General features: G+C 40.6%; 1 protein-coding gene across 5 annotated transcripts in view; it reads right to left on the bottom strand.

Annotated features, from left to right (window-relative positions):
• ar (androgen receptor) overlaps positions 1 to 20,014 on the bottom strand; it is a 208,721-nt gene that overhangs the window by 119,762 nt on the left and 68,945 nt on the right. For all 5 annotated transcript variants that reach the window (XM_072270943.1, XM_072270946.1, XM_072270944.1 and 2 more), the window contains exon 4: positions 9,218 to 9,514. In XM_072270943.1, the coding sequence (XP_072127044.1) occupies positions 9,218 to 9,514 (297 nt within the window). The remainder of the gene's footprint in view (positions 1 to 9,217; positions 9,515 to 20,014) is intronic.

Here is a 20,014-nt window from a genome sequence, read left to right as displayed (position 1 = left end):
TTTTCACTGGACTAAATTTCTTCCTTCTCTTCAAAAGTTCATAACTTATGTCAGGGTAGAAAAAAACTTTGTTCCCTTCTATCATCAATGGCCCTTTTCTATTCTTGGCAGCTTGAGCAGCTGCCTATAAAATCCTTTCTTTGTCTTGAAATCTTAAACATTTTATTAAAATTGATCGTAGATATTGGTCATCTTGTTGTTTTGGTCTTAGAGCTCTATGTGCCCGCTCAATTTCAATTGATCGGTCTCCCTCTTTCATTTGCAAGTTTCCGGGATCCATCTTTGAAAAAATTTTATTGGATTGTCTCCCTCTGTACCTTCTTTAAGACCAACAATCTCGATATTATTTCATCTACTAAAATTTTCCAAGACGTCCACTTTTTCCAACAGTCAATTTCTTTCTGTTTTCCAGACAAGCATATCGTTTTCTGTTTTCTTCACTCTGTCGTTAATATGTTCCATTGTTCTTTCCAACTTTTGAAGTTTCTTATCCGTTTTCTCCTGTCTTTTCATAGCTTTATCATACCTCATCTTCATGTCTCTAAGCTCTATTTTTAATCCTTTTAATTCAATCATTACTTGCAATAAAGCCTCTCTTATGTCTCCATCGCATCCTTTACTTTCAGGCTCTTCCAGTTCTTCCGCCTCTTCTTCATCTGTGTTCTCTGTGGAATCCAATTCTGACTCTGAGTCACTTTCACTTACAGTGGCCGTCGGTTCTTGTAGTTTGAGTTGTATCGATTTGCGCATGCCTACTTCTTTGCGCATGCACAATTCCGGCATCTTCTTCCCAGGGACCGCTACCGCCGCCATTGCTCCCTGTTCTTCTCGCCAGAGATAAAATGTGTCTCCTCCGAAGGAGATCCAACCTGAGTCCAAGGTTCCATCGCTGCAGTAGGCCCTTTTTTCTTCCCATCTCGCGGCGACTTCACAACTTCTGTTGCGGTTTACGAGGCATATCATAAAATAGTCTTGAGAAGTTTATAAGTAGTTTTTGGAAAGTATTTATTAACTTTGCTTTGTTTAAACGGTACTTTGCTGATTTTTTACAGGAGAGCTGGATTTACATGTCTCAATCCCACGTCATCACGTGACGTCCCAAAATTTGCCTTTTAATTGCATGTTTCCAGTGACTGGTATACAAAGACATCCAGGTCATGTACCTTTTCCCTCCTGCTCACAACCAACTATCACTTATATAATCATCTGCCTGTTTTTAGACAGAAAGCAGATCACCTCACATGTATCCACATTAGCTGTATCTGCAATACATACATTTGCCCAAATCACATTGGAGCTTCTTTGCATCCTCCTCAAAAATCACATTCTAGCGCACCTCAACCATCTTCAGTTCCAGTTTTGTTATACGTAAATTTATATGACATTTCGTTTTTTCATCCAAACTGACCACTGAGTATTTGCAAATAGAATTCCATGACTTTCATAACAATAAAATTGTATTATAAAAGTATCTTTTTCTGGACTTCCGGTGAGGCACGAGGCAAGATGGCAGCACAGCACTGAGCGCTGACATATAGCCCTCCTTTTTCACGTTCTTTAGGGCTCATAGATGGTCTTAATACAAGGTTGAGCTGGAGAAAGATCTCACTAAAGACATGACCTCAAAAAAAATCCAAATTCAACCAAGAAACAAGATACCAGCAGGCGACACCAAGCTAGCGATTCATCCGAGGAAAGAGCTATGATAATTAAGCATTTGATGGAGACAGATGTGAGTGCACAGCTGAACATCTAGAAAAATTCTGAAATGTCTGCTTTGCTACTGCTGCTACTGTGTGGTAACCGGAATCTCTGGAGCTGAAGACCTCGAAATCCTCGGCTTTGCATGTTTCAGCGGCCGGGGAGAGGTCGAAGGTGCTCGGCAGAGGATGGCGTTCGGGAGGCTGTATCAGAGAGGCTGCTCGGAAACTCAGAGTTTTCGGACAGATGGACTCAGGGTCGGCTGCTTCCAAGGTATTGGCAAGTTAACGGTGCCTGGAGGTTTACAGCAGGGAGTTTCTCCCTTTTGCCACCGCTATCGGGGACTCGGGAGTCGATCGACTCGGGACTTTGAGACTATTTTTTTTTACTGTGCCTATGGACTGTTCTTCATCAAATGTTGGTTCGGACATGAATGCTTTGGTAAACATTAACCTCGATAAATCTTCCTCAACTACAGGTGTCCCCCGCTTTCGAACGTTCGCTTTATGAAACCTCACTGTTACGAAAGACCTACATCAGTACCCTGTCTTCGCTTTCAGAAGGTGTTTTCACTGTTACGAAAAAAATCAGTGCGCGATAAAAAATACAGCGCACGAAAAAAAGCAGCCGCTCTCCCCCGGATTTGGAATGGCATTGCTTAAACACGTGCCTGTGAGCAGGCGTTTGCAAGATGAGTTCTATGGTGTCGGAAAAGCCTAAAAGAGCTCGTAAGGGTGTTACACTTATCGTAAAACTAGACATAATTAAGCGTTTCGATCGTGGTGAACGAAGTAAGGACTAAGTGAGTTTGGCTTGTGGAAGCTGACAAAGATGATGTTGAAGAGGTTTTGACATCCTGTGACCAAGAACTGATAGATGAAGAGCTGATGCAATTGGAAAAGGAAAGAATAACAATCAAAACCGAATGCAGTAGCGAAAGTGAAGCAACTACGTGAGATTTTCGCTGCAATGATAAAAGTATGACTTTAATTTTGAAAGGGTACATAGGCTTAGGAGATATCTGCAAGATTGTTTGAGTCCTTACAAGGAAATGCGCGAGGCTCAGCAGTCAAGCAAGACCTCCACATCAGCCACAGCCGACGATGATGAGTGACCTTCGACATCGAGGTGGGCAGTCATAGGAGAAGATGAACTGCCTGCTCTAATGGAAACAGACGACGAGGTGACACCCCAGTGTCCCACCACCCTAACACCCAGGCCGCGGACAGATACTGTACCGATCCGCGGAGAGTGCAGCAGTAGCTGGGAGGCACACAGCACATCTTTAAGAAAAAAGTCGAAATAAACATGCTAATTAATTAGGTGCCACCCCACACGTAAATGTCAGCCCAGATCAAAGGCGATGCAATCGGCAATGATCTGGGCCAACAATTATGTGCCGAGCAGCACCTAATTAATTAGCATGTTTATTTCGGCTTTTTTCTTAAAGATGTGCTGGATGCCTCCCGGCTACCGCTGGACCCCTGCGTGCCTCGCGGCAATGTATCACTCGGCGGCCTGGAGGGTAGGGGCCATGGCACCACCCCAACCTGCGACGACACAGTCTAACACACCATCATCAGTGTGCTCTGTTATTTTAGGTTTTATGTGTTATTTGGCATGATTTGGTAGGTTATTTTTGGGTCTGCGAACGCTCACAAAATTTTCCCATATAATTAAATGGTGATTGCTTCTTCGCTTTACGACACTTCGGCTTACGAACTGTTTCATAGGAACGCTCTACCTTCGGAAGGGCAGGGGAAACCTGTACATTAAGCTCTCAAGAATCTGCTTCCAAAGCACTTAACCTTTTTTTAACGGTAAATTTAACTGATGTGTGGAGGGTGCATAATCCATCTGCTAAAGACTATACCTTCTTCTCCACAAGACATAAAACGTTCTCTCGGATAGATTACATTCTTATATCCTCCGGTCTGCTGCCTTTGGTACACTCAATAGAATTTTTGCCCAGACATCTATTTGATCACAACAGTTATATCTACTTTTAATTATGGCAAAATTAAAAATAAGGCTACTAAGTGGAGGTTTAACTCCACCCTTCCAAAAAAATGACAAATTTCTAACAAAACTGAGAACAAAACTGACGGAATTTATAAATTTAAATAAAAATAGTGTCTCGGATGTGACAGTGATTTGGGCCTCCATCAAGGGTTTCTTACGAAATAACGCCTTATGGTTCAGTTCCCATCTACATAAAAGCCAGCTTCAAAAAATTTCAACCCTAGAAGAAGAATGTAACGTTTTGGAGAATGATCTCCACAGAAGATACACCATAACGAAAGAAAACGAGCTCAAAACAAAACAAGTAGAATTAAGTGATTTATTAAGAAGCAGGGCAGAATATAATGATCCAGATAATCAAACATAAGTATTATGCAGAAGGCAGTGGACCGAGCCATCCTTTGGCACTAATGCTCAAACAACAGGAAGCTAAAAGGTCTATACCAGCGATTAGATGTGCTAAACGTGGAGTAATATCTTCAACAGAGGAAATAAATGAGACATTCAAGAATTACTTTGAAGAACTGTATACAAGTGGCTCAGTTCCTTCTGAGAATGACTTCACAGGTTTTTAGTGGATTAGACCTCCCTACTTTGTCATCAGAGGACACCAAAACTCTAGACTCTCCTATTACACTGGATGAGCTACTTAAAGCAGTCAAAGCTACAAATAAGGGCCATAAACCAGGTATAGCTGGCATACCTGTAGAACTTTACCTAGCACTTTGGGATATTCTTGAACCAGTATGGTTAGAAACATTAAATTATGCTTTTGGAAATGGCACTTTCCGTAGAGATCTAAACACAGCTCTGATCACAAGTTATACCGAAGCCCGGTAAGGACCGCTTCAGGTGTGCCAATTACCATCCAATCTCCTTGATAAATGCTGACCTCAAAATATTTTCCAAAGTTTTAGCCAGTAGACATGAGACAGTAGTTGGGAAAATAATTAGCCCCGATCAAACGGGCTTTATCAGGGGACGTCTCGCATCTGATAATATTCCCTGGCTCTTACACATACTGAGTGCAACACATAAAATCCCACATGCCTGTGACCTGCTATTTCTAGATGCTGAAAAAGCATTCGATCACCTTGAGTGGCCATATCTTTGGAGAGTTCTAAAAGAATTTAAGTTCAGCAATAAACTTATCAATATGATTCAAACACTGTATGCTAATCCTTCAGCCCAGGTAGGTGTGGGAAGAGGTTTTAGAGTTATTTAACATGGGACTGGGAAAAAGACAAGGGGACCCTTTGTCTCCTTTAATTTTTACTATATCTATTGAACTGCTTGCACATTTAATTAGAAACTCTCCTCAGATCTCCCCTATTACAATAGGTACAACATCACATTCGTTATCACTTTACGTGGACAACACACTAGTTTATATGGCAAATGTTCAACAAACTCTCCCCTATATTTTAAAAACACCGGAGCAATTTGGATTTCTTTCAGGATAGAAAGTTAATTTGTCAAAATCAGCACTAATGCTGATTAATACAGATAAAAGTAAGGTGTCTCTCCTTTCCCAGATTAAGGTTACAAATGAGGTCCTCTATTTGGGTATTAAAGTTAATACTTCCCTACCGTCTGTGGCTAAAACAAATTACTCTTTAATTCTGAAAAGAATAGAAGATGATATTAATAGATGGAGACACCTGCCAGTATCAGTCCCAGCCCGTATATCGGTCATTAAAATAAATATCTTACCCCGCATTAATTTTATCAGCTCAATGATCCCACTTGCGCCTCCAGCAGAATATTGGCAAAAACTGGACTCCTTACTACGATGCTATGTTTGGAACGGTAAATGACCCAATATAAAGTGGTCAGCTCTACAATTCAAAAAGTCGGATGGGGGATTGGCATGTCCAAATTTTAAATTCTATCACTAGGCATTTGTATTAAAAAGTCTTAGCTATTGGATGGAGGAGGATAAAGTTTCATCATGGAAAAATATAGAACAAGAAGCACCAATAAGGTTGAAGGACTTTCTCCCTATAGGTATGTCTACCAAAAAAATGTGATTTGTATTACGGTCCAATTTTAACCCATATGCTACAAGTGCTTTGAGCAGCAGAAAAATTCCTAAAATTTAAAAACGTATGGTGCAAATCATCTCCATTATGGAACAATAATCATCTTCTATCTGGGGGGGAAACTATTCACAAACAGAACTTGGGAGGATAAGGCACTGAGGACTGCAGAGGAACAGAGGGATCTGGGAATACAGATACAAAAATCCCTAAAAGTAGCATCACAGGTAGATAGGGTTGTAAAGAGAGCTTTTGGTACATTGGCCTTTATTAATCAAAGTATTGAGTATAAGAGCTGGAATGTTATGATGAAGTTGTATAAGGCATTGGTGAGGCCAAATCTGGGGTATTGTACTTATCCGTGTAAGTGGAGCAAGTGCTACACATGCCCTTACACTGCCTCCCTTACCACCATTCAGGGCCCCAAACAGTCATTCCAGGTGAGGCAACACTTCACCTGTGAGTCGACCGGGGTGATATACTGCGTCCAGTGCTCCCGATGTGGCCTTTTATATATTGGCGAGACCCGACGCAGACTGGGAGACCGCTTTGCTGAACATCTACGCTCTGTCCGCCAGAGAAAGCAGGATCTCCCAGTGGCCACACATTTTAATTCCACATCCCATTCCCATTCTGACATGTCTATTCACGGCCTCCTCTACTGTAAAGATGAAGCCACACTCAGGTTGGAGGAACAACACCTTATATTCCGTCTGGGTAGCCTCCAACCTGATGGCATGAACATCGACTTCTCTAACTTCCGCTGAGGCTCCCCTCCCCCTCGTACCCCATCTGTTACTTATTTTTATACACACATTCTTTCTCTCACTCTCCTTTTTCTCCCTCTGTCCCTCTGAATATACTCCTTGCCCATCCTCTGGGTAACCCCCCCCCTTGTCTTTCTTCCCGGACCTCCTGTCCCACGATCCTGTCGTATCCCTTTTGCCTATCACCTGTCCAGCTCTTGGCTCCATCCCTCCCCCTCCTGTCTTCTCCTATCATTTTGGATCTCCGCCTCCCCCTCCCCCTCCAACTTTCAAATCCCTTACTCACTCTTCCTTTAGTTAGTCCTGACGAAGGGTCTCGGCCTGAAACGTCGACTGCACCTCTTCCTACAGATGCTGCCTGGCCTGCTGCGTTCACCAGCAACTTTGATGTGTGTTGCTTGAATTTCCAGCATCTGCAGAATTCCTGTTGTTTTCTGGAGTATTGTGTTCAGTTTTGCTCACCAAATTACAAGAAGGATATTAATAAGGTTGAAAGAGTGCAGAGAAGGCTTACAAGGATGTTGCCGGGACTTGAGAAACTCAGTTACAGAGAAAGGTTGAATAGGTTAGGATTTTATTCCCTGGAGCGTAGAAGAATGAGGGGAGATTTGATAGAGGTATATAAAATTATGATGGGTATAGATAGAGTGAATGCAAGCAGGCTTTTTCCACTGAGGCAAGGGGAGAAAAAAACCAGAGGGCATGGGTTAAGGGTGAGGGAGGAAAAGTTTAAAGGGAACATTAGGGGGGGCTTCTTCACACAGAGAGTGGTGGGAGTATGGAATGAGCTGCCAGACAAGGTGGTAAATGCGGATTCTTTTTTAACATTTAAGAATAAATTGGACAGATACGTGGATGGAGGGTGTATGAAGGGATATGGTCCGTGTGCAGGTCAGTGGGACTAGGCAGAAAATGGTTTGGCACAGCCAAGAAGGGCCAAAAGGCCTGTTTCTGTGCTGTAGTTTCTATGGTTCTATGGATAAAGGTATTACTACTCTTCAAGATATTAATAGGGCAAGTACTATCCCTAGCTTTCAAGAACTGGTATCTCGATATAATATTGATAAACACTCTCTGAATGGGGGTCAGATTTAAAGGACCATCCCATTTTAAGTTGGATACAGAGTGCTCCAGGACAGATAGAATCATATATCTATGATAAATTAAACTCCCAGAAATATATGCCCACATCAGGAATGAAAGCCTGGGATAGGGACTTATCCGAATTGGGACAAGATTTGACTGGGATGAGATTTGGGATAATGCTGCCAGTGCTTCGAAAAACCCAAATCATTGGTATATACACTTGAAATTTTGTCATAGAGCATATTTAACACAGAGAATTAGACATCAAATGGGACTGGTTCCTGACCCATATTGCTCATTTTGCCCCCACGGAACCGTTGGCTCCTTTATACATGTTGTACGAGAATGTCCAGGGGTTTTTGGTTTGTGGGGGAAGGTTATCAGTACTCTTACAGAACTAACAGGGTACAATTACCAATGGACCCCGCTGTACATCTTCTAAATGATGACTCCCACCTCTCCCTTATGGAAAAAATACGCAAAGTCTGGCTGGCAGACCTGACTGAAGCTAAGATGATTGTAGTTCAGCGTTGGAAACCTACCCATGATATTTCAAGTACTCACTGGCTTGGGAGCTTTTTGGACATTTCTTACCTGGAACTATCATCAGCAAGAGTAAATGATGCACGACCAAACACAATCTTAATGTGGACAAATCCGATATCTAACTTAAAAGATCTTCTGTTAAATAGGAATATTCTGTCTGTGTATGCACTTGGTTGGTGGAGGGGAGAGGGATGGGGGGGAGAGGGGTGGGGGGGATGGTGATGAAGGTTGGGAGGTAGCTGGGTTAAACAGTCAAAATGTAATCGGCAGCTGGTTATATCGAATGTAATTTGTTGGTGTTGCAATAAAAAATAAGTGATAAAAAAGTATTTTTTCCTCTGTTGTGAAAGGATAAAGCATTATATAAATTTAAGCTCTTTCAGTCAATAGGGCAAATGTCGGTTATCTACAGCCCGCAATGATCTAAAGAACCAGAATAAAGAATGGAAGAGTTAATTAATTTTGTAAGGGAGTATTATGCAATGTTGGGACATAGAGACAGAAACATTGACACACTTGCAGGCTGACCCAAGCCCATCCTCAGACTATGCTGGTTGTTGACACAAATGACAAATTTCACTGTATGTTTCAATGTACACATGAAATAAATTATGTATGGTGAGACAAGTTATACGTCAAATGGAATCTGCAAGCTAGTAGCATATCTAAGTAAACAGTAAAAGTTAGAAAATGGAGAAACAAAAATTGTTGAACAGCTAACTTTTCAGTACAACATATATGACTTGTGTGCAAAACAAATGGAACACAAATCATTCAAGCATCATCACAATTAATCTGTTGCAGGTTGAACAACCTAATAAATACCACTTAAATGCAGGTGAATGGACAATTTTTACTCAGTATACTTCAACTGGCCGCCGGGGTAGTTCTGAAAATATAACTGTCGTATTCCTCACTAACTCTGGAATGAGATTCTTATGCTCCTGTAACATTGAGCGGGTTAAGCAATATTTCATGTTACTAAACAACATGTTTTTTCCCCTTTATATTACAAGTTTCGCATGAAAACACAAAGCTTAAAAAACACATGCTTACCTGGTAAGACCTTCGCCCATTTAACAACATGTACAAGTTGTCTCTCCCCAAGTTCATTGAGGCTTGTCAACAAACCGGTTGATGTATCAGGCTGCGTATTGTCATGCCCTGCATATACCACATCAGGCTCAATGGACTGCAGTACAGCTAGGAAAATGGGTTGACACTGAAACTTCTGCATTCTTGGTATATTGATCCTTGGTACGATCATGAGATTGGTGTCCTGTTGCTTTTGTGTAACTGGAGAATCCATTTCCTCTGCAGTTTGGAATGGTCTTGTATTCTTTAATTTTCGACCTTTAGTTCAATGGAGAGAAAAAGAGGCACTAAATAAAAATGAAATTTCAAATGGTATTAAAAGTGATAAAAACTTGCATCAGTTATGTTTTACAACACTAATAATTATTATGGTAATCATTAATTGATATTACACTGTTGCAATAAACAATTGTCAATGAACAGAAGGCATTAATTTGCTCCAAGTACAGACTGAAATAGAAATAAAATTGACAGTTTGGTGCCCCAGTTTCAAATTTAATTCATTTCCGTCTGTCTCCTGGCTACCTTAGTAAATTTTGTTGACATTAACAAAAGTCAGTTGATAACAACACACTTGTCTCATTTTGGAAGTTGTTCTGCTTAGATATCTATTGTTACAATTAATGCCATAATGGAATTCTGCTGCTGCAAAAAATGTTCAGTCTTGGAACTTATCTGCAAGCTAGCCGCAAATCAGTAGTGTTCGTAAATATGCACTGAAAAGATAACCTTTAAAGTGACATTGTGGTTAAACGGTTCCTGGTTCTCTGTTTTCACCCCATCAACTTTCATATTCATGGGTATTTCTGCCAGCTCCAACAAGATTCCACCACCGGATGGACACACTCTTCCCTCTTCCCCCAGAGTAGCACACACAAAACGTGAGAGGAACTCAGCAGGTCAGGCAGCATCTACAGCAGGGGCTCACATTTTTTTATGCCATTAACTAATATTAAGCAGGGGTCCATGGACCTCAAGGTAGGAATCCCTGATCTATAGAGGGGAATAAAGAGCCACTTTTTGGGTTGAGACCATTCATCAGGATATTTTTCTGACCTGACAGCATGAAAATATTGCTTGTTGCTTCATTGGTGATGTAATTTAAAAATGTTTTATACTAGAAAATACTGTTGACAATGAAAATCACACAAAAATATTAGAGATGGAATTTTCAAAAGCATGAAGAAATATACATAAAATCACTCTACTGTTTTAGCCTATTTGCCATGACATAGGCTTTTTAAAAAAAGTTCTGTGAATGAATTTATGGCCTGCTTATTTACATTCTACCAGAAATCAAGAGTCCCTCGTGACAATCCTTCCAACAAGCATCAGCAATGTAGAATGGATTAATTTCATTTTTTAATAGTGTGTTGGTTGTGATGCTACAAAAGCCAAGTCATTCAAAACCAAACTAGAATTTCTGACATATGAATAAGTTATCTCTTCAGGTCCCTTATAGCCAAGAAACTAATTTCTATCAATATTATTATACATTCTAAAGCACTTTTCATACACCAAGTCATTTAGAACAATCAATCTAGAAATCAACATTTAATATTTATGGGACAGGATTCTACTCTTTGTAGTGGTGTAATGGTAGAACAGAACCGTCATCTATTTCTGCCCTGATCAAATTTTCGGGGTATTTTGGCAGAGAGAAGTAGATACTTGTTAAGATACAAATGGCAGGTGTATAGGGATGTTTATTCACATTCAAGAAAAAGATAAAGTAATGGAATTGGTTATCATTGTCCCATGCACCAAGGCCTTTTCTTGCATACTGTTCATACAGATCAATTTATTACACAGTTCATTAAGTACACAGTAAAACAGTAAGCATAGAATATAGTTACAGAGAACATGCATGCTGGAAGACAATAAGGTGCAAAATCATAATGAGGTAGATTGTGAGGTAAAGAATCCATCTTACTGTATTTGGAAACCATTCAAGTCTTATAAAAACGGGGAAAAAACTGTTCTTGAACCTGGAAAAACAATGCTTTCAGGCTTTTTAAAAAAACCTTCTGCCCAATGGGGAAGGGGAGAAGAGAGAACATCCAGAGTGGGTGGAGCTTTGATTATGCTGGCAGCTTTACTGAGGCAGCAAGAAGTACAGACTGTGTCCATTGAGGGGAGGCTATAGCAAGTAGCAAGCCATCTTAAATGGAACAGTAAATTCCAAAGGTGGATTATCCTCCCAGTTTGCTAAATCTTGCAAATTCTGCACAAAATAGTTCAATGGCTTAACATGAAAACAGAGATCTCTTCTAGACCTGTGAGCTCTAGTTAATTCCTTATTTCTACTGAAACCTACTGCTAGTCTTGATTAAGAATCCTGTAAAATTTCATAAAGAAGGGTAGATTGGAGCAATAGTGGAATAGTGTATTTCAGCAGCTATATTTTATTAGGAGTTTGAGGAAACTTCGTATGTTGCCAAAGACACTCACAAATTTCCACAGATGTATCATGGAGAGCATTCTAACTGGTTGGTATAGAGGGACCATCGCACAGAATCAGAAAAAGCTGCAGGATGTTGTAAAGTTAGCCAGCTGCATCATGGACACTAGTCTCCCCAGCATCGAAGATACCTTCAAAAAGCAATGCGTCAAAAAGGCGACATCCATCATTAAGGACTCCCATCACCCAAGACGTGCCCTCTTTTCATCAGTACCAACGAGGAGGTGGTAAAGAAGCCCGAAGACATACACTCAATGTTTCAGGAACAGCTTCTTACCTCCACCATCAAATTTCTGAATGGACAATGATTCCATGAACACTACCTCAGCATTTTTCCCTTTTATTTTGCACTAATTTAATGTTTTTATATATACTTATTGGAATTCATAATTTTTTAATGTATTGCTATGAATAGCTGCTGCAAGACAAATTTCATGACATATGCCAGCGACATTAATTCTGATTCTGAAATATAGTCATATAGTTTTTTTCTCCTATTAATTTTGACTACTATTTTATAGAGGCAATTCCGCCAGTACTTTTTGCCCAACTGCGGCTGCCTCATTTTTGTGCTCCTTACTGATCAGTAAAACTATGTTGCATTTAGAAGAAGACCACAATTTTAAAGACTCCGAGTACATTGGCATTGTTGAAATGCCATGCTTTCAGATTGGACAGATCCTGCCTGATCAACGATCTCTTGTTAGAGGAAGTGACAATGAAAGCACTTAATGAGGACCCACAAAAGGTACTTCAATTCTAAAAGATTAAGTCCATACAAAAAGCTCTTATATAAAACCAAAGCTTGCAGATTTAGTGCAAAGCTCTGGAAATGGATAAGAAATTGGCTAGGCAAGAAATAACAAACTCGTGTGAAAGAAGAGATGGTAAAATAAACTGAAGGCTCAATACTAGTTCCAGATGTGTTTCTAATTTATACTCACAATTAAGATTCAAAGATTCAAACACACACCTTTAAGTCTGCAGACAATAAACTGAAATTAAGGACGGTAAAATTTGGAAAAACAATTCAAAAATCAAAGGATAAATTGACCATGCCAGATGACAAAACAAAGTCTGGTGAAAAGCCAGTAAGCAGAGACTGCAAACGAAGAAAAATAGATGGTAGAGAGAAAGTAAATGATGGTGTAAAAATCTCTGGCTTCTGTGTAGAGCAGGGGCCCCCAACTTTTTTTGCACCATGGACCGGTTTAATATTGACAATATTCTTATGTACCGGCCGACGGGGAGGGGGTGTTCAAGTAGGGTTGCCAACTTTCTCACTCCCAAATAAGGGACAAAAGTAGCAGTGAAATACGGGCACTTGTATTTACCCCAAGAAAGACTACCATGACCATGAAGCCTTGCGCGGGCACCTGTGTGCGCATGCGTGTACGTGCCAATTTTTTTTCCTACAAATCAGTTTTGGCATAATCTTCCTGATTCTGTTAAGTGAAACTACATTGTATATACATTATTTCTACTTTATATAGGCTGTGTATTTATATCATTCCTGCTTTTACTATATGATAGTGTTATTTTAGGTTTTATGTGTTATTTGGTATGATTTGGTAGGTTATTTCAAGTTCAACAGTGCGTGCCAGGGAATGAGGAAAGGTGCAGCTGACTCATATTGTTTCATATCACCAAATCAGATCGTTTCCTCGTGGCCCGGTAGCACATGCTTTGCGGCCCAGTGGTTGGGGACCACCTGTGTAGAGGGTGTTATGTTTGAGATAGTCCTAATTCTATTTTAATCAGCACCATACTCTACAAGTTTAATGGTATTCAGTCACGCAAATTTTGACAGACCCTTCTCCCTCAATGCCGTAGTGTCACAAAGTTCACTCTGGAACACAGGTTTTATGATTTGTCTAAAAGCTGACAAGTATCTAAAATATAAACTCAATTCCAGAAGAATTTAATCAGAAGATGATGTCAATGAATGAATTATTTCTCTTTTCACAAACCCTTCTTGACTTGCTGAGTGCACTTAGCATTTATTGCCTGGAACTTCTATCATCCGTAGCTCTTTGCTCCAAATATCTGAAATACATTCATGCTGATCTCCTATTATGCTATCTGAATCCTGGACAGTTCTCTTCACTCTGTCCCAGTGTTCTTCAAACAGGTCGTGCACCAAAATCTATTTATTGACGACAAGGCCCTCTTCTCAGTACAGTTAGACCTTGTATGTGTGTTCCTAATGCTGGTTATTTCTGCCTGTGATCAAACAACTAAAACATATCACAGTGGTTAACAAACTTCCAATTAAGCACTGTTACACTAGAAGTGCATTTACCATAATGATCACGTTTGTTTTCTGTTTAGCCATGTGTTATTCCTAAAACCCTGACATAAAATTGTGTCTTCTCTGACTCACTATGTTATACTTTATTGTCGCCAAACAATTGATACTAGAGTGTACAATCATCACAGCGATATTTGGTTCTGCGCTTCATGCTCCCTGGAGTACAAATCGATAGTAAATATTAAAAATTTAAATTATAAATCATAAATAGAAAATAGAAAAGGGAAAGTAAGGTAGTACAAAAAAACCGAGAGGCAGGTCCGGATATATGGAGGGTACGGCCCAGATCCAGGTCAGGATCCGTTCAGCAGTCTTATCACAGTTACAAAGAAACTGCTCCCAAATCTGGCCGAACGCGTCTTCAAGCTCCTGAGCCTTCTCCTGGAGGGAAGATGGACAAAAGTGCTTTGGTTGGGTGGATTGTGTCCTCGATTATCCTCGCAGCACTGCTCCAACAGCGTGTGGTGCAAAGTGAGTCCAAGGACGGAAGACTGGTTTATGTAATGTGCTGGGCTGTGTTCACGATCTTCTGCAGCTTCTTCCGGTCTTGGACAGGACAACTTCCATACCAGGTTTACCAGGTTGTGATGCACCCTAGAAGAATGCTTTCTATGGCGCATCTATAAAAATTAGTGAGGGTTTTAGGGGACAGGCCAAATTTCTTTAGCTTTCTCAGGAAGTAAAGGCACTGGTGGGCCTTCTTGGCAGTGGACTCTGCTTGGTTGGACCAAGTCAGGTCATTTATGATATTGACCCTGAGGAAATTAAAAGCTTTTGACCTGTTCCACTTGCACACCACCGAATGTAAATGGGGTTGTGCGGTCCGCTACTCCTTCTGAAGTCAACAACCAATTCCTTCGTCTTGCTGACGTTGAGGGATAGGTTATTGTCTTCGCACCATGCCACCAGGTTCTTAATTTCCTCTCTGTACTCAAACTCATCATTACCCGAGATACCGCCTACCATTGTGGTGTCATCAGCAAACTTATATATTGAGTTCGATGGAAACTTGGTGCCACAATCGTGGGTGTACAGTGAGTACAGCAGGGGGCTGAGTACACAGCCTTGTGGGGCACCGGTGCTCAGAGTGATTGTAGAGGAGAGCTTGTCCCCTATTTTTACAGCCTGGGTCCTGTCTGTGAGGAAGCTGAAGATCCAGCTAATACGTTAATTCCAAATTTCCAATCATTTATATATTCTTGTAATTTCATATCATTGATAAAGAATAAAAGTTTTTGCACAATGAAATACTGAAAGATTGAAAGGTGTTTGAATTCAGAATGAAATGGGTGCCCTTGTAGATGAATCATCTAAAAGTTAACATGCAGATATAGCAAACAATTACAGAGTATGTCGGCCTTACTGCAAAAAAATTTGAATGCAAGAATAAAGGTATCTCACTGACAAAACAGCCCTAGTGAAATTAGGCAAGAATCTGGTCCTCTGATACAAGAAGGTTACACATGTAATAGAGTGTACTGAAGGGTGCTCACATTGATTAATGGAGTTGAAAGGAATGGAATGGAGTAGCAGGTGGTATTGAAATTGTCTTATTAAACAAAGGTGTTAAGTCTAAGGCAGTAGAGATTAGACCTTTTAAGTCCTTTTTATATATAAACACACACACACAGTGGCATGCAAAAGTGTGGGCACTCCTGGTCAAAATTTCTCTTACTGTGAATAGCTAAGCGAGTAAAAGATGACCTGATTTCCAAAAGGCATAAGGTTAAGGATGACACATCTCTTTAATATTTTAAGCAAGATTACTTTTTTATTTCCACCTTTCAAAATAACAAAAAAGGAAAAGGGCCTGAAGCAAAAGTTTGGGCACCCTGCATGGTCAGTACTTAGTAACACCCCCTTTGGCAACTATCACAGCTTGTAAATGGAGTCTTTCAATTCTAGTTTGGGGGACTTTCACCCATTCTTCCTTGCGAAAGACTTCTAGTTCTGTGAGATTCTTGGGCTGTCTTGCATGCACTGCTCTTTTGAGGTCTATCCACAGATTTTCGATGATGTTTAGGTCGGGGGACTATAAGGGCCATGGCAAAACCTTCAGCTTGTGCCTCTTGAGGTAGTCCATTGTGGATTTTGAGGTGTGTTTAGGATCATTATCCTGTTGCAGAAGCCATCCTCTTTTCATCTTCAGCTTTTTTTTTACAGTGTGATGCCTGCTTCCAGAATTTGCTGGTATTTAATTGAATTCATTCTTCCCTCTACCAGTGAAATGTTCCCCGTGCCACTGGCTGCAACACAAGCCTAAAGCATGATCGATCCACCCCCGTGCTTAACAGTTGGAGAGTGTTCTTTCCATGAAATTCTGCACCCTTTTTTCTCCAAACATACCTTTGCTCATTGCGGCCAAAAGGTTCTATTTTAACTTCATCAGTCCACAGGACTTGTTTCCAAAATGCATCAGGCTTGTTTAGATGTTCCTTTGCAAACTTCTGACACAATTTTGTGGTGAGGACGCAGGAAAGGTTTTCTTCTGATGACTCTTCCATGAAGGTCATATTTGTGCAGGTGTCGCTGCACCGTAGAACAGTGCACCACACTTCAGAGTCTGCTAAATCTTCCTGAAGGTCTTCTGCAGTCAAACGGGGGTTTTGATTTGCCTTTCTAGCAATCCTATGAGCAGTTCTCTTGGAAAGTTTTCTTGGTCTTCCAAACCTCAACTTGACCTCCACCGTTCCTGTTAACTGCCATTTCTTAATTACATTATGAACCGAGGAAATGGCTACCTGAAAACACTTTACTATCTTCTTATAGCCTTCTCCTGCTTTGTGGGCATCATTTATTTTAATTTTCAGAGTGCTAGGCAGCTGCTTCGAGGAGCCCATGGCTGCTGATTGTTGGGACAAGGTTTGAGGAGTCAGGGTATTTATAAAGCTTTGAAAATTGCATCACCTGGCTTTTCCTAACGATGATTGTGAACAAGCCATAGCCCTAACAAGCTATTTAAGATCTGAGACCTTGGTAAAAGTTATCTGAGAGCTCAAATCTCTTGGGGTGCCCAAATCTTTGCATGCCACTGTGTGTTACCATTACCATTAATTTACCATTAGTGACAGATAACCAGGACTTTACAATGGTTTACACAATCCACTGAGATTTGTGTGCCAAAGGATGACTGAAAAACCTTCAATTTTCATACAAATACAACCTAACTATAACTAACAAAACAAGTATAAACCGAAGTACAAGAAAGGAAGCTTTGAAGTTGTAATACTGAACTGAGATCATATTAACTCCTTAGGTCTCACTTAATCTGAAAATGGCTTGTTTATTCTCTCTCTCTCTCTGTATCTTGTTTTATGGCGGTTGGCATCCAGCTTAATGGTGCATTACCGCCACCCTCTGCTCCAGAAGGTGCACTAGACATACATTCTAAATCCCTTCACCCAATCGCGTGCGTGCGTGCGCGCGCACGCACACACACACACACAAACCTACACTTCACCCTCCCATCTTTGACCATCCTAGTATCCTATTCCTGTTTATTCGTCATATTCTATAAAAAACCCCTGTACCCCTTAAAAACGCTAAAAATACCCGGACTTGTGCTCTCTTACCCATGCCCAGCAACCCTCTTAATGTGAATTCCTGCATCCCCAACTCCCTTAATTTATTTCTCATCATCTCTCTCTGTATCCCATACTTCCTGCAACACAAAACTACATGTTCTACTGACTCCTCTTCCTAACATTCCTCACACAATCCTGTCTGGTGTTTCCCTATCATTTTCAATGTTTTGTTTAATGCACAATGCCCCAGCCTTAACCTAGTCCACACAATTTCCTCTCTTCTGTTTCCATTACCTACCCTAGTAACTGCAACACTCTTTTGTATTTGATATAAATGTCTCCCTTTCCCCTCCCTGTCCCATCTTTCTTGCCACATTCGGTTGACTTTTTCCCAGATTACACACTTAACCTCTGCTTTACTGATACTAATGTGCATTTCCACATTTTCTTTCTTTAACGCCCTCTTTGCCAACTCATCCACCCTCTCATTCTCCTTCACCCCTACACGTGCTGGAACCCATAGAAATTTTACCTGACCTCCCTGATTTGCAATTCTTGTAACTAACTGAAGGACTTCATAAAGTACATCTTGCCGACTGTTTGTGTGAAAAGACCTTAAACTTGCTAGAACTGAGGATGAATCTGAACATATCAATGCTTTGGCTTGTCTGGCTTTCTGCACCCATTGCAATGCAACCAACACTGCCAGCATCTCCACTGTAAACACCCCTAACTTATTAGATGTTCTTCTGCTGATTCCAATTTCTTTTGCTGGTATTACCACCCCAAACCCTGTCACTCCTGTTTCAGGTTCCTTCACACCATCCGTATAAATGTGAGTATAATCACTATACTTTTCCATCACATGACAGTTAAATGCATTTACCAAATCTGTTTTATATCTTTCTTTCCTTTTTACCTCTAACAAATGCCAGTCTATGTCAGGCCATACAAGCTTCCATGGAGCTACAACCGGATAAACTACTGAAGGACTTATCCTCAGATCAAATACTCCACATTCTTTCACGATATCATTCCCTACCCGACTAAGGGTATCCCTCTGAAACCTCCCATTTTCCCAGCACTCCTGCAACACTCCTTTAGTAGGGTGAGAATCATTGTGCCCCTGCAAGTTAGCCCAGTAGTTTGCCATCAGTTGCATCCTTCTTAGTTCCAAAGGCATTATTCCCATTTCTACCTGTAGGGCTGACACTGGTGACGTTTTAAAAGCCCCACTGCACACTCTCAAGGCCTGAGCTTGAATCACATCCAGTTTCTTTATAAGAGACCTAGCTGCTGATCCATATACTATATTTCCATAATCCAATACAGATCTTACTAAAGCCACATACATTCTCTTCAAAGCTGAACAACTTGCTCCCCATTCCCTACCAGTCAAACATCTCATCACATTTATTACTTTTTTACATTTCTCCTCAACTTTCCTGATATGGTCTGCCCATGTTAATCGTGAATCAAATATAACTCCCAGAAATTTAAATGATGCAACCCTTTCTAATTCAACCCCATACATCCTTAACTTCTTCCCTACCTCAACCCTTTTCCTGGTAAAAAATACAGTTTGAGTTTTGTCTACTGAAAATCTACATCCCCAACCATAACCCCACTCCACCACTTCATCAATTGCTTCTTGTAGTTTCCTGATTATATGGTCCATGTTCCTGCCTCTTTTTCACAAGGCCCCATCATCCGCAAACAGTGACCTACCTATATCCACTGGTACCTTTGTGAAGACATCATTGATCATAATGATGAAAAGTAACGGGCTAATCACACTACCTTGAGGTGTGCCATTTTCCACTATGTACTGTTTTGATAATTCTGATCCAATCCGAACTTGAATTTTTCTACCAAACAAAAAATCTTTAATCCAATTAAAAACTCTCCCACCAACCCCCATCTTGTGCAGTTTAATTAATAATCCTTCCTTCCACATCATATCATAGGCTTTTTCAATGTCAAAGAACACTGCTACTACTGACTCTCTATTTGCCTGGGCCTTCCTTATTTCAGTCTCTAACATAATCACTGAGTCCATGGAATTCCTTCCCTTTCTAAACCCACTCTGATAACTTGCCAGCATTCCCCTTTTCTCAAGCTCATATGATAACCTTTCTGTTATCATCCTTTCCATTATCTTACATATACTTGATGTTAATGCAATTGGTCTGTAGCTAGTGGGTTTTGACAGATCCTTGCCAGGCTTCCTTATTGGAATTACTACTGCTTCTTTCCATGCACTTGGTAATCTTCCCTCCTCCCACACTCTGTTATAAAAATGCAGCAACTTCAAGAGCGCTCCTTCTCCTAGACTTTTTAGCATCGCAGAGCATATCAGATCTTTCCCTGGGGAGGTTGGTCTCGATTTCTTTATTGCTCTCACCACTTCTGTTAATGTAAATGGATCATCAATTATATCATCCGTTCCTTCCCTCCTGCTT

Source organism: Mobula birostris, chromosome 10 (assembly GCF_030028105.1).
Source record: "Mobula birostris isolate sMobBir1 chromosome 10, sMobBir1.hap1, whole genome shotgun sequence".
Classification (NCBI taxonomy): Eukaryota; Metazoa; Chordata; class Chondrichthyes; order Myliobatiformes; family Myliobatidae; genus Mobula; species Mobula birostris.
This window is presented reverse-complemented; position numbering and strand designations above follow the sequence as displayed.